At 31.4% G+C, this 16,028-nt stretch overlaps 1 protein-coding gene across 2 annotated transcripts in view; it reads right to left on the bottom strand.

Moving 5' to 3' along the window:
- Window positions 1-16,028, bottom strand: part of LOC127712523 (syntaxin) — a 54,957-nt gene that overhangs the window by 31,355 nt on the left and 7,574 nt on the right. For both annotated transcript variants that reach the window (XM_052219012.1, XM_052219011.1), the window contains exons 4-5: window positions 11,721-11,795; window positions 5,281-5,354 (exon numbers count right to left, since the gene is read on the bottom strand). In XM_052219012.1, coding sequence (XP_052074972.1) covers window positions 5,281-5,354; window positions 11,721-11,795 — 149 coding nt within the window. The remainder of the gene's footprint in view (window positions 1-5,280; window positions 5,355-11,720; window positions 11,796-16,028) is intronic.

Below are 16,028 nucleotides of genomic sequence, written 5' to 3'. Positions count from 1 at the left end.
TAGTATATCTATCAAACAGATAGTATGACCTTTAAGTCTCCCAAGATTTTAATCTAGTAATTCTAGAAAAGGCTTTTATTCTGAGAAATTTTAAGTTTTTTTTTATTTTCGTTGAAAATCACTTAGAAATAGCCATAAGAAATGTCAAAGATAATAAAAACAATTCAAGTTAAATAGATCTTAAATAATACCCCTGCTATATAAGTTTTCAGGAAATTGATGAGAAATGGATGTAAAAATGTATCATACAGTAAAGCATGCTCAAAGCTTGATTCCAAATTTCGAAAAAAAGATCTGATTTGTAGATCCTAAGAAAAATCTGACAAAAATTTCAAACAAGGCCATTCTGTGTAAGAATATAAACTGGTAAGTATTTAGTAAACAGGAAGTTGTTGATTAAAATGAAAGTACATCACACAGTATAGCATGCTTACAAGCAGATTGTTACCAAATTTCAGGAAGTTCTGATTTGTAGTTCTTGAGAAAAGTGTGAATAAAAATTTCAAGGGACAGACAGGACTATTGAAAAGAAGGACAGACGTATTATTATTCATATACTAATCGATATAAATCAATAATTATATAAAGCATATGATATACATAGATAATTCAAATAGTTAGATTTTTTTTAAAGACTGAACAAATTAATGGCCTATTTTGTCATCCCCTATATTCAGCTTATGCTGTCACAGTATGTATTGGTACTTAACAATCTATAACAAGTTCATTCAGAACTTTACAGACTCAAGACTTCTAGGAAATATATAAAACTGAGACTTATAGGGATAGTAGGATCCCTTCAAACTGTTGAAGCTGATTGATATGCCATAATATGGTGCCTACTGATACATGACAATTAGAATTATTATTGTGATTTTTCAAATTGTTTCAAGCCTCACAACAGGTTGAATTTAATGCCATAGGGATTTTGTATACAGAAAATGCATATTCCAGTGCATGCTGTGTACCGACAAAAATTAATTTCTGCCTTCTAGCAATACAAACATGAATTTGCAAAAGAGCATGACCAATATAGCACGGCATATTTCATTCTCTGTATTTATCGACTTTAAACATTTCAGAAAGGATTTTTATAACGGCTGAAAACAAAGAAGATTTGTTGTCATCTTTAATTAAAAATTTCAGTAGTAGCAAAAATTGATATTCAATTACAGCTACCAGCAGAAATTTTTTCAAATGAGAAAAATATTGATGTTTCAAAAGGAAGTTTTCCAATATTCTATTTCATAATTCATAACATAAAACCGTTATCACTCCACATCTGTGAATTGAAATTCGTAATAAGTGTTAAATTTCTAATAATGATTTTCAGTGAGATAATCACATACAACTGCAGCACATCTAATTGTAATCATTAGGGCATAAATCATATTTACTTAGTTTACTTTGTATAAATTTAAGATTTGATTTCATTGGGAAAGTTAAAAATCTCAAATGTTAGCTAGGACTTTCGTAATCATTTTCACAGTTGAATAAATACATTAAATATGGGCACTATTCCGAATGCAAAATTGCAATTTTTTCCTTCTTTATGGAATTATCCCACCGATTATTCAGTGTTTTCTGATGAATTAGATACAAATACATTTTAATGCATTTTATGCACGCACTTATAAATATAGTATAGATTTCAACATGTTTTTTTTATTTACAAATGTACAAATTATTAAAAGGTAAAATTGTCTTAGTTTACATATGAACTAAAACCCTCCAGCTTTGATGAAATTTTTCTTAATGAATAAATGTATGTTAATCCTAAGGGAATGATTTCTTATTTTCAAAGTGCAGATATCAAAATCAGGTTCTATAAATCTTTTTACTCTATTTACTGGCATTTCCAGATTATTGAATAGTTCTGGAAATTTTGGAGTGCAGAGTTTTTACTCATCAATTTTGAAAATGGATAGATTTGGGTTTTTTCAGGTTAAATTTGTATTCACATTACTTTAAAAAGTTTTCAAATTGCAAACATGGCCTTTAATGCATTTTTGAAAGTTTAACACATTACAACTTGTCATTGTTTTTCAGCAAGTATCCATAATAAATATTGCTAAAAGTATAACAAAACAGGATGTGATAAATTGACAGTAGAAAGCATCAAGTGCAACCCAAGGTAATAATTAAAGGCTATTACATAAAATTTTCCATGTCCCTTCATCATGTATATATATGCTGACACTCAATCACTACAAAGACCTAGAAACAGATTTCCAATGCTAGCAATTTTTTAAGTTTAAGGATGTTCGCAATCATCTGGTTTTATCCTTGAAGTGCCATTACAAATTTTGCCCACTAACCCCTAATTTTCTTTTCATAATTTTATTACATATAGTTTAAAAATTTGAAAATCCTATAAAATCCTTGTTATTTTTTCATAGTTTTTAACAATGTTTAAAAGAAAAAAGGTGCAAATGTTAAATGTATGAAAAATCTAGAGAGAATGTTTTCCCGCCAAATTTTCAATGGCTTTTATTTCGAAAACAAGCCTTCATTTTTTTCTGCTTTTTCAGGTCCTTGAAATAAATATACCATAAACCAATAATAGACCTTTAATAAGCTTGTTATTTTAAAAACAGAGTAGCAAACATCCTTTATATTTTACTGGATCCTGCCTAAGTCTTTTTTTCATCTTGCTCCATTAAGAGAGCTCCTTTTCAAAACTTAATAGATAAAATTGTTTCACAATATTTTCAATTGACAATATTAACATTGGTTGAGACGATTAGAAATATTCTAATATAATTTCTTAAAACTTATTTTCATGTTTTCTTTTTTTTTAGTTTTTAAGGACTTATTGACAGGTTTATATACTTATCATTCAAACATGGCAATACTACTCATATGTCAAGAACACAACATCTTAAACCTAACATTCATTTAGGTATCTAGTTCACTATGACTACAGCACTATTTTTGAACTTTTTTTCTAAAATGTTGGAACTATGGACTTTTTCCCCCTTCATTATGTCCAAGTTTTGCCACTTGCTTCTTGTGGTGGATAAATAAAAAGAAAATTCTAAGATAAAGTGAAGAATTTTGGAGTAGAGGGACACGTCAGACAAAGTACATCCAATTTCCTGTTACAGAATCGATACACCAATCACGCAAGCAATTGAGTTTACAAATAGTACTCTCCTGCAATCAACTTAATGTACAACCATTATATAGACAGCAATAATTGATGACTGTAAATCGTTGTATCAGATGAATATTATTCCCCTGAGTACTCTGCATACAAAAATTCATGACGTTAAACATAGACTTTCAAGCAATGATACCACATATCTAAAAGGGAATGAGAAGAGACACTCGATCCATCTTGGAAACCGCAAACACTAGACTGAATACATTAAGTTTCTGCTGATGTGGCAAATTTCTTAATATTTATGAACCTCTCAAGCAGAAATGTTGTGTGCTAAATTCATAAAAATCTTATTTCAAGATATTTATTCCTTAATTAAGTTTCCCTTAATAAGGGGCGTTAACTAGCATACCAGTATAAAGAACGAATATGTTGGGTAAATATACTAATATCAAGAACAACTGAAGAAATCAAACGTTGATGTCTTTTGGTTTTTGTTGTTGCTGGGTTGCTGTCGCATCGAGGTATACCCATGTCTCCGTTAATTCACTAAGTTACAGTGATGTTACTATATCAATGTCTACACGCGCTGATTTATTCATTAGTGTTTTTTTTTTAATGTTGCCATATAAAGAACTCTGTACTATAGAATATATTTTACCCTAATACTGAAATGTTATCCAGAAAAAAAACCAGTCAGACATATGAACAAAAAGTAATTTCAATTGTAATGAAGATGTTCTCTGGAGAAAAAGAGAAAGAATAGACCAGGACACTGAAGTTGAAGTTATCACTATTGAAATTCGTGGATCTGCAATAATTGACCAGAGAACTTGCTGCACTTGACATATTGACGTCAAACACTCATTTGCTCAATCCTCCAATGCATTAATTATCTGAGTATCCTTTGAAGTTGTGCACCAATTAAATTGTTATTGACATTTGTTTACATGTGTGTAATTAGCTATTCCAAAGGTCTAATACTTATTGCAGTAAAAATAAGTCTTTACTGGACCAAACAAATTGAAACAGTTAAGTGCTGAGCTGTCAAAGGTGTAATTCTTCTGGGATACATGAATAACAAACCTTTAGGCCATGAAAGAAAATTCATTTACTAATCAGAAACAATTCTAAATGTCCTTTACCAAATGCCTGATTGACCTTATATGAAAATAAGATGTGTTATGATTACCAATGCTACAAATCTCCACCAGGGACCATATGATGTAGAGGTTAGCAGCTATAAGTCACCATATACCCTTCAACAATGAGCAAAACCCATACAGCATAGCAAGCTTTAAAAAGCCTGACATGACAAATGTGATACAATTCAAACAAGAAAACTAACATCCTGATTTATCATGTTTATGTACAATAGATATAAGAGGGGCCTCGGTGGCCGAGTGGTCTAAGTAGTTACTACTGTAATCACTAGCCAGTCAACACTGAGGTTGTGAGTTTGAACCCTGCTTGTGCTGGTGCACTCGACTCCAATCTTAATTGACTAGGATTGTCAGTTTTCCTATCGAAGGTCAGCGGTTTTCTCCAGGCACTCCGGCTTCCTCCACCAATAAAAACTGGCCGCCACGAAATAGCCCAAAAGCGGTGCTTAAAAGTGGCGTTAAAACACCAAAAATCAAATCAATCAATAGATATAAGAAGATGTGGTATGAGTGCCAATGAGACAACTCTCCATCCAAGTCACAATTTGTAAAAGTAAACCATTATAGGTCAAAGTACGGCCTTTAACATGGAGCCTTGGCTCACACCGAACAGCAAGCTATAAAGGGCCCCAAAAATGACTAGTGTAAAACAATTCAAACAGGAAAACCAACAGTCCAATCTATATAAAAAATGAGGAATGAGAAACACTTATGAACCACATCAACAAACGACAACCACTGAACATCAGGTTTGGGACAGACATATACAGAATGTGGCATACTAATATTTATTTTTCTCTAATTCTTCATCAATTTATCCCTTTCTGCACCCATTGTATAAAAAAATTTTAATCAACGTGTGGTTCGTTTGATCTCAGTTCTTCATTGGTTAAAATCTGATTATGACGTCGAATTTTCTTGCTTTCCTCTTTAAATTTGAAAATTTAACTGTCTCGAGTGGATAAATATCGTATCACACTCGATTCAGTGGTAGAATCTATATATAACTCTAACCTGTGTTTTACGTATACGTAAATCTGCCGAGGATTTATTGGAATGTTCTTCTTGTTCTATATTTTGTTCTATCACTGAAATTTCAAAATATATCATTATCAATACATGAAAATTTCATTCAAATGTTATACAATGCAACAAGCAAAAATGTTTATCTAATGAAAAATTAAATCATTTTGCTTTTATAATAGAAAATCAAAGTCTGAACATGAAAAATGTCAAAAAATTAACAATCTGATATCAGTCTATAGTTAAACCATTGAATTGTCCATTATTCAATTCAAGTATTTTCTGCATTGGTCTTAGTATCTATACATTTGGAAAATAGTCAACATTGCAAATGAATACAAATGCATACCCAAGATACAATAGCGAGACATTTCTTGACTAGACCATATAATGATTCCATTCTATTAATACAAAATGGATGTCTTACAAAATAATGGAAAATCTGTTGTTGGGAATAATATAAACTACATTACATAAATTATCAAATTTTTTATTGCATAATTGTTGGTCGATTTGGGTAAAAATTTAAGTGATAGGGATAAATTCTGGTGTGGCAAACCTGGTGGACCCCCCCCCCCCCCCCCTTTTCCCCCAAAAATTTTTTTTTTAGCAAAAAATGTAAAAATTCTAAGAATTCCCAAAACTACTAATTGTGCATCTGAAACATTGAAAATAACCTTATTGGAATATCTATCATAAGAGCCACATTATACATAGGTACAAAGTAGACATGTACATCCACCCTGTATCCCTTTTCCCAAATCTTTTTTATATTGCAATTTTTTTTATTTAAAGGACACCAGGATACAGGCATACAATGTGTAAAAACTCAATTCAAAATTGCAATAGGTATTGTGTCATGATCTAAGTAAATGATGACATTCCAATCCTTATTTTAATATTAAGTTCTGACATTGTAGAAGTAAAGAAAGCACTAATTTTACATGTTTTAGGCAAGTCACATGTAAAAAGTATAACAAGAGTGCACACGCTGAAATGTCTCGCCTGCTTTACTGACCATTGATTTTATGTTGATAGTCCTAAGTATAAAGCTTTCCTACAAGTATCACATAAACTTAACATGAACCATGAAAATGAGGTCAAGATCAGATAAACATAACCGAAAATACATGTACACCTTACAATCATTCCATACACCAAATATAGTTGACCTATTATTTATAGTTTATAAGAAACAAACTTAACCAGGAAAACTGAACATTGAACAATGAGCCATGAAAATGAGGTCAAAGTTAGATGAACCATGCCAGACAGACATGTATACCTTACAATCAATCTACTGTGGATTCATCATTATTCTTGGAGTAGCAATTTTCGTGGATTTCGTGGGTACAGATAAACCACGAATTTAAATGTTCAACGAATTACACATTTTCTATAAGGTTGTAAGCGCACACTGGCAAAACCGTGAAATCAAATATCCACGAAAATGCAAGTTTTTCTCAATCCACGAAAATTGGTACCCGCGAAAATAAATGAATCCACAGTATGCATTAAATATATTTCACCTATTGCTTATAGTATTTAAGAAACAAACTTTAATAACCATGAAAACTTAACATTGACCAATGAACCATGAAAATGAGGTCAAGGTCAGATGATACCTGCCAGACAGACATATACACCTTACAATCATTCCATACACCAAATATAGTTCACATATTGTTTATAGTTTAAGGAAAACAGACCAAAACACAAAAACTTAACAATTAACAATGAACCGTGAAAATGAGGTCAAAGTCAAATAAAACCTGCCAGACTGACATGTACATCTTAAAATATTTCCATACACCAAATATAGTTGACTTATTGCATATAGTATTACAAGAAAAGACCATGAAAATGAGGTTCAGGTCAGATGACACCTGCCAGTTGGACATGTATGCCTTACAATCATTCCATACACCAAATATGGTAGACCTATTGCTTATAGTATCTGAGATATGGACTTGACCACAAAAACTTAACCTTGTTCACTGATCCATGAAATGAGGTAGAAGTCAGATGAAAACTGTCTGACAGGCACGAGAACCTTGCAAGGTACGTACATACTAAATATAGTTATCCTATTACTCATAATATGAGAGAAATTAAGATTACAAAAAATTTTAACTTTTTATTCAAGTAGTCACTGAACCATGAAAATGAGGTCAAGGACAATGGACATATGACAGACGGAAACTTCATAACAAAAGGCATCTATATAAAAAGTATGAAACATCCAGGTCTTCCACCTTCTAAAATATAAAGCTTTTGAGTAGTTAGTTAATGCCGCCGCCGTTCACTATCCCTACAGAAGTCGCAGGCTCAACAAAAGTGGACATTATTTTACAAGGATGTATTGTACATAAATACACCAGTTATATAATTACTCTATGTCAGAAATTGAAAACAAATTGCATGAGTTGGATAGAGATTACGATTGTATATTTTTTCATGTATATACAAATGATATAAGAACTGAAACTCCAGAGGTTCTCAAATGTACTAAACAATGCATATATAGAACCACATGTTGAATTGAAGGTCCATATGTATTTTATTTTTAAATAGCTGTTTTTTTCATATTTTTGAGATATCAAATGTCATGACTGTACTGATTGATTGTTATTTTTTTTAATGCAATATTGAAGTAAATTGTTGGTATTAAACATTCTTAGGAAGGAGAATTTGTATTTCTATTATACATTTTTTGTTTACTGCTCACTAAGTTTAGAGTCAGTGTACATAAATTAAAAATAGAAAGAAACAGAAATACAGAGCTTTGAGAGGAGGATAGAAAATGTTAATTATTCAACACAGAGGTTGAGGATGAAATTCATTTTCTTCTTATAAACCTTATGTTTAAATTTCATAGATTTCTATTTACTAATACTAAAGTTATTGTCAGGAAACCAAATGTCTTCGGACGACCATGACGACGTGATACCAATATACGACAATTTTTGCGGTCGTATTAAAAAAGGAAATTTAAAGCTAAAATTGTTCAATGTGTCTTGACATTATATGATCTTATATAGTGAACAAATTTGAACTGTCAAGGTCTTCATTTTATATACAGTGAAAAAATTTAAATTGTGTCAGGGTCTTAATGGCATTTACAGTGAAAACATTTAAACTGTGTCATAGCTATACATAATTACAACCAATTACTGTGGTTTTATTGACAACTATTGACTAAAACTCTTTCTATAAACGTCATGTACTTGACACATCTAAATCAATATAATACAAATGTTGCATTTGTTGTCAAAGGAAATTCAATTAAAGAAAGTTAAACTTCAATAATTCTAATGGACAATTTTTACTTAAAGATTCAAATGGATTGTTGAACTCTTTAAAATTGCTAGTGTGAAATGAGCATGCCAAAAACAGACGATAAATCTAAATCATGGAAAACACTACATTAGAAGATTTCTCACAACTCTATCAATTATTGAAAAGTTTCTTAAACTGAGACTTGACTTATAATACAGTAACATATTCTCTCAATACCATACATGTACAATGAATAATTTGATTCAAATATCACCTTTCTTTTATTTTTCTAAAAAATCATTATAAATAAAACTGTTACAGATTTATCTAATACATAAAAATCATTATAGAAATCACTTCAAAATAAATGGAGAATGTGTCCATGGGACACAGATGATGCCCCCGCTTGCATATAACTTTACAAAAGGGCATAACTTGAGAACGGTAAAAGTGACACCACCCAAATCTGAACTTGATCTGTGTTTTGTGGTAATAAGCATTGTGTATAAAATTAGGTGGAAGGCAAACTAAATGTAGAGAACGGAAACCAATTTCGGGACGTACGTACGGACGGACAAGGGTAACACTTTAAGCCCTCTCCGGTGATGGCCGGGGCATAAATATTGGACAGCACAACAACAATCTACACGTGACTCCTCAAAAATACAAAAATAAATGTCCAAACAATAATTCTCACCACTTCTCCCTATCAGTTTCAAAAAGAGAAGTCACTTCTCTCTATGATTCTGAAGTAGTGTGAGCCCTGATGAATGAAAACAACAATGAACAACACATGGTCCAGATAGCCTCCCCTGGAATTGGCACACAATGTTATAAGGTTAAGATAGTTTTATGTGCTCACAAACCTTCCTTCTACCAATCAAGACCATATATGTCATAAAATGAAAGCACATAATAAAATGCTCCGCAGGGCGCAGCTTGAAACGACCGCAGAGGTCGAACCCTGAACAGTTGGGGCAAGTATGGGCACAACATTCAAGCTTGATACAGCTCTGAATTTGGATTGTGATTAAATATTTGACACAGCATAGGTTTCTGACACAGAATGAATGTGGTCTAAGAACTTAAAAATTTTAAATTGGACATTCACCTATTATGGTCCAATATCCAAAATCTAAATACATGGTTAGATTCAGCATATCAAAGAACCCCAAGAATTCAATTTTTGATGAAATCAAACAAAGTTTAATTTTGGACCCTTTTGATCTCAATGTGGACAAAGTTGATAACGGGGCCCAAAAATCAAAAATCTAAATACATGGTTAGATTCAGCATATCAAAGAACCCAATATATTCAATTTTTGTTGAAATCAAACAAAGTTTAATTTTGGACCCCGATTTGGACCAACTTGAAAACTGGGCCCATAATCAAAAATCTAAATACATGTTTAGATTCAGCATATCAAAGAACCCTAAAATTCAATTTTTGTTAAAATCAAACTAAGTTTAATTTTGGACCCTTTGGACCTTAATGTAGACCAATTTGAAAACGGAACCAAAAATTAAGAATCTAAATACACGGTTAGATTCAGCATATCAAAGAACCCCAATAATTCAATTTTTGATGAAATCAAACAAAGTTAAATTTTGGACCCTTTGGACCTCAATGTGGACCAATTTAAAAACAGGGCCCAAAATCCAAAAACTTAATACACGGTTAGATTCAGCATATTAAAGAACCCCAGGAATTCAAGAATAAAACCCCATTGAAATTGATCAAGAAATAAGCAATTTATATGAAGTATCTTCTTTTGCACAATACTGTGCAATTGAATATTTCTTACTATTGCGCAATACTGTACAATTGACAATTTCTTGCTATTGCGCAATATTGTGCTATTGGATATTTCTTGCTATTGCGCAATACTGTGCAATTGAAGATTTCTTGCTATTGTGCAATACTGTGCAATTGAAGATTTCTTGCTATTGTGCAATACTGTGCAATTGAAAATTTCTTGCTATTGCACAATACTTATTATATAAAATTTACACATCCTGTTTGGTGTGTATCTCCTACCATATCATTATTATTTGCTTTTAAATATAAATCAGAAATAACCAACTTAAAATGGAAAATTTTAAAAGAAAAAAAAAAGGAAAAGAAAAAAAAAAATCCCCCCCCAAATTATTTGAACCCCCTTATGATTCATCACCCCCAAACTCAATCCCAGCCTTCCCTTTGTGGTATGGTACCTTGCAGTACAATTTCAGAGAGATCCATACACTTGAACACAAGTTATTGTCTGGAAACTAGAAAAATGCTTATTTTTGGCCCCTTTTTGGCCCCCAATCCCTAAACGTTTAGGGCAATTACCCCCAAACTCAATTCCAGCTTTCCCTTTGTGATATGGAACCTTGTAGTACAATTTCAGAAATATCCAAACACTTACACACAAGTTATTGTCATGAAACTAGAAAAATGTTTGTTTTTTGCCCCTTTTTTTGGCCCCTAATTCCTAAAATTTTGAGGCAATTACCCCCAAAATCAATTACAGCCTTCCCTTTGTGATATGGAACCTTGTGGTACAATGTCAATGAGATCCATCCACTTACACACAAGTTATTGTCTGGAAGTTACAAAAATGCTTATTTTTGGCCCCTTTTTGGCCCCTAATTCCTTAACTGTTGGTACCATAACCCCCAAAATCAATCCCAACCTTCCTTTCGTTGTATTGAACCTTATGGTATCTATTCATAATTTGAAAAAAAACCAAGGGTAAAAATGTGCTTCTACTAAAGGAAGCTAGACGGTGTACTGAGCTGAGCTAGAAGTAGTTCCTAAGGCTTTGGGAAATCAACTGGACATTTGGTCAAGTAAACCATTCTTCTTAACTGGACCAGACTCTTTTTTACAGGACATTAACATATTTGATTTGGACAAAATTAAAAATTTTACTGGCCATTTGGTCCAGTAATGCATATCACTTATCTGGACCAAACCAATTTTTGACTGGTCTTAGCCCAATGTCCGGCGACCTTGTGAATGACTGAGCTAGCCACAGCTGTTTGTCTTATTTGATTCATATTTTTAAAGCTAGTTTTCCTTGTGCTTCTATCTTATTACTAGAACTGAGATTGTAAAATTGTGAAAGTTGTGTAACCATGGTAACAGCTACATGTAAAATACAAACCTTTTAATTTACCCCTGACTTTATTTGCTGTTTTCTTTATATCTGACATTAATTCTTCTAATTCTTCTTTCATTTCTGAAAAATAATATATTTAAAATATCTAGTTAGTTAAATAAAACACTTTCATGTATCTAATTTAAAAATTGTAAAAAAAATTTCCATTTCCTAAAGTAAATTTACAATTTTTAGTCATGTTCTTGTCAAACAACAAGACCATCACACTGTAATAAAGTCACTCAAAGAGTATACACACGACCATGTGTAATGTTCCTGGTTTATTTTAGGGGACCTAGTAACCAGCACAAATCAGAAACACAATTTGAATCTCATAAGGGTTTATTTGATTGGGTTTAATGCACTTTCTAGCTTTCTACACATTTATACAATATCATATTGGTCAATTTGAATCTACATTTGTATATATACTTTATCTGAGGCTGATAAAGTCTTTTGAAGAACAATGAATCACAAAGATCAATGACTTTTTGTATGATGACTTTTTTTTTTATTCAGCAATAATGCTGACTATGAAGGACACTGACTGACCAAAAAATACCTTTGAAACCAAATATATCTTCAAAGTGCTACAAAAATGTTGTTAACAATTTTCATTCACACATTTTTGTATATATCATATAATTTGTACTATGAATTTAACATTTGATGATCATTTCTACTTTTTTCTGTTACAGGAACTGATGAAGATTTCTGTGGTAATAATGTTGCAGCAATTTTCTTTTATATTATATGTCAATTTCTGTAATTCACAACTCAGCTATTACAAAAACAGATTGCGACTCTGTGCATGAAAATAACACCCTATAAATTTGGTGCGTCCAAAGAGTTTTTCTGGAATTACCTTTATCAGGAACGCTTAAACATGTTAAACCAAAACAATTATTCATATTTAATTTCACATATTGAGGAACAATTGTATTTTCATATTTGATCTTGTGGTTTAAACAAATTCTGCATACGGTACAACCTTAATGAAAATTTGCATTTGATGAAAACTAATATACCTGGTAAACCCTTAAACCCCTAAATCTAAGACCCAATTATTAAGATACTTTTAGTATCATACATAACAATGAATCCAAAGTATATAAATACGGTAACATTCCTATAGAAGAGGGACAAACAATTGGTGCCTGATTAAGGTCAGTCATGAAGTAGAATATAATCAATGGTAGGGAAAATAAATCAGATTATATCTAGTACAACCATGTATAATTATCGGACTAAATTATTCAATTAATTTTCAGAAAAACATGTCTCCATTGTAGGAAGTTTATTTCATTGGAATAATCAGTAAATAACAGTTGTAAATCAATCAGTTATTTCACAAATTCAATGGTCTTTATCTAAACATTTTTTTCTTTCTGATTCTATTTCATACAATGTGTCTACTAAATAACTACAATGATATTTCAAAGTAAATCAACAGTAATTACCAACACTTGCTACGAATGAATCATAAAAAAGTATTTTTTTAACAGAATTACATATATGTACTTTTACTATATTCTATATAATATATTCATATATCAAATCCATAAAACAGTTTAATTCTTTCAAAAGAATGACATAACTACATGAAGTCTTGTTTAACTAGAGGGTAGTGATGGGAGCCATTAAAGAGGATTGCTTTCTCATTGACCATGTTGACATTTCTTATAATAAATTATCTCCCTTGAAGGAATTATTTTGTTTCATATTCATAAATGGTGCATTGTTATTTCAAAATCTATCAAAACTATTATATGGATCTGTAATAACAATGGCAATACTGCATGATGTCTTAAATAAATATATGCTAGTGTACCACCTTTGTGTGAGGTTTCACTGAAATCCGTCGTTGCAGTGCCAGTGAGGAGGATTTTTATATACAAGACAAGTAACATCATATGCAAATCAATCCATAGAGATAATAATTAACTTCCCTTCAAGATGTTAAAACTGAAACTATTTTGTTCATATGGAAAATCTTAAGCAACGTTAACTAAAATTTATTTGATGGGTTAGGAAAAGATGCACTTAAACAGATTATGGATAGAAAAGAGGGGGAAAGATGGATGAAAGAACGGATATCTTCCTTCACCCCCCACCCCTACTCTCCCAAGGATCATTTAGCAATATTTCCCCATGCTATCTGAATGTTTTCTTAACATTTTGTTATGAATGTCTTGCATTAATTTCTCCAAAAGATGCCTTTATGTCCAAGAAGGATGCAACATCCAATTTATGGGAAGAAAACTGATCCTTCCATCATCTGTGGGGGAGAATGTAGTATAATAATACATCCATTATATCTGATGATTACAGGGTCCAAAGTCTGATATAAATTGATTTTAATTTACACTAGTGTTATAGGCGGGAAATCACTATCTCTCTTACTTTACACCTACACTGATCATTCAATATTGTTTCATCAGCAAAAAAAACAAACTTTTCCACATTGCATGCTGACAGTAATTTTGACTTCAACTCTAAACTGTAAGTTTGCCTGACCAATTACGACCTTGTTTTTATTGATTTCTAAAGCCAATACCAGAGGGTGGCAAACAAGAGTTTTAAATTAACTATATATATCTGGGTTATTGAGTTTTACCATAAATAGCTAGTATTCAAGTGGTAGAAGTGTTAATAAAACACAGTACAATACATGTAGTTCACATTTGTGTAGACTAATGAACATCTATTTCTAAATAAGAAAATTCTGCAACTTATTTATGTCTACCAGTGAAAGACAGGTATTTCTATATAAATATTCCAAGGGTTAAATAAAACCACTTTAACAGATTTAACAAAATTGTCAACAATTTAATAATTCATTTCCTGATATGCCTCATCTCACTACAAATTAAATTCAATTTGACTGAGCATGCATTTTTTGGCAAAATCTTGATTTTTTTCCCACTAGAAATATTAAAACTATTTCAGAAATTATAAATCAGTTATCATATTGGCAAGTCTTAAGCGCTTTCAAAAGCTAAAGAAATAGACAAAAAAAACTGTGTGAGGTCCAGCACTGAATTACAATTGAATCAACAAAGTGAATTATGTAGTATAACTCTAGACAAGGAATAAGCCTCACATTACTATTTAATTATGATCAATGTGCATTATATTGAGTTTTCCAAAACAAATCAAGCCAATTTTTTCACACTTTTATTCCATTATCTAAAACAAGTAAAGTGCTTATTGATTTCATTGAAGCTGTTGTGGTTCTATTAAAAGCATATATCTCAACTTGTAGCGTGCTGTCAATTTGCACCACATCATTGACGGCAATTCTTTTGTAAACAAAACCTCATAAAGACATCAATTTCATTCAATAAACTACAATGAATGAATTATCAGGTGAGCTTTATAAAAGTATTAATGGCATGATCCAATCAGATATCTATGTTCGGAGATAGAAGTTTATAGCACTAATAATTCTAACGGCCAAAATGGTAGAAAAAAATATCTCTTGTTTTATTCTATAGACACAAAAATGTAAATATTTATACCATAAATTTAGAATGATTGTATGCTCTAACTATTGTGATTACTGAACAATTGACAAAAACGCAAGATTAGTTATTGTGATTTCAGGAAATGCTACATACAAATAAAGCGATAAAAACACAAGTTTTTACTTTTGCGAAATCTATCCCATGGCAATTTTTACAATAATAGAAACATCTGTATAATTTCTGAATTTACAGTTGTTGTAAAATCAAAGTTTTATCACCCTGAATCACCAGCAATCATACTGTTTCTCATGGATCCAATCAATACACCTAAAGTGATTTTAACTAAATCACCTTGCAGATACTGTAAGTCTTCAATACACATTTTTATTACAAAAACTAAATCTGCAATTTTTATAAACGGTTATGCTTGATTTAGTCAATCTGGCAAACCAGCCAAATATCAGAGAAAATTTGTTAATTTCCCATCAAAATTATGTATCCACCGTATATAACTTAAAGACTCTTATCTTCTATTCTGGGATAAGGTTGTTTTCGTCCTGAACATGCATGAAATATTTGCTACTGGTCATAGAGCAAACAACAATCAAACAATCAATACTGGGATAAGGTATAAAGTTCACAGTTTCATACCAAATTATTGCTCTGAACAAAATAATGTAAATTAGACATAAGAGTCTGAGTATGGGGAGAGGCCTGCTGAAAGTTGTTTATTCTTACAAGTACTACCAGAGATTTACAGAAATATTACCATTCATAATTCATAAATTTTTACAAACAAAACAACCCGTTTCATGTCATCCAATTTTCCTGCAACATATCAGTTCAA

The sequence above is a fragment of the Mytilus californianus genome, unplaced genomic scaffold (genome assembly GCF_021869535.1).
Source record: "Mytilus californianus isolate M0D057914Y unplaced genomic scaffold, xbMytCali1.0.p SCAF_8, whole genome shotgun sequence".
In the NCBI taxonomy this organism is placed as follows: Eukaryota; Metazoa; Mollusca; class Bivalvia; order Mytilida; family Mytilidae; genus Mytilus; species Mytilus californianus.
This window is presented reverse-complemented; position numbering and strand designations above follow the sequence as displayed.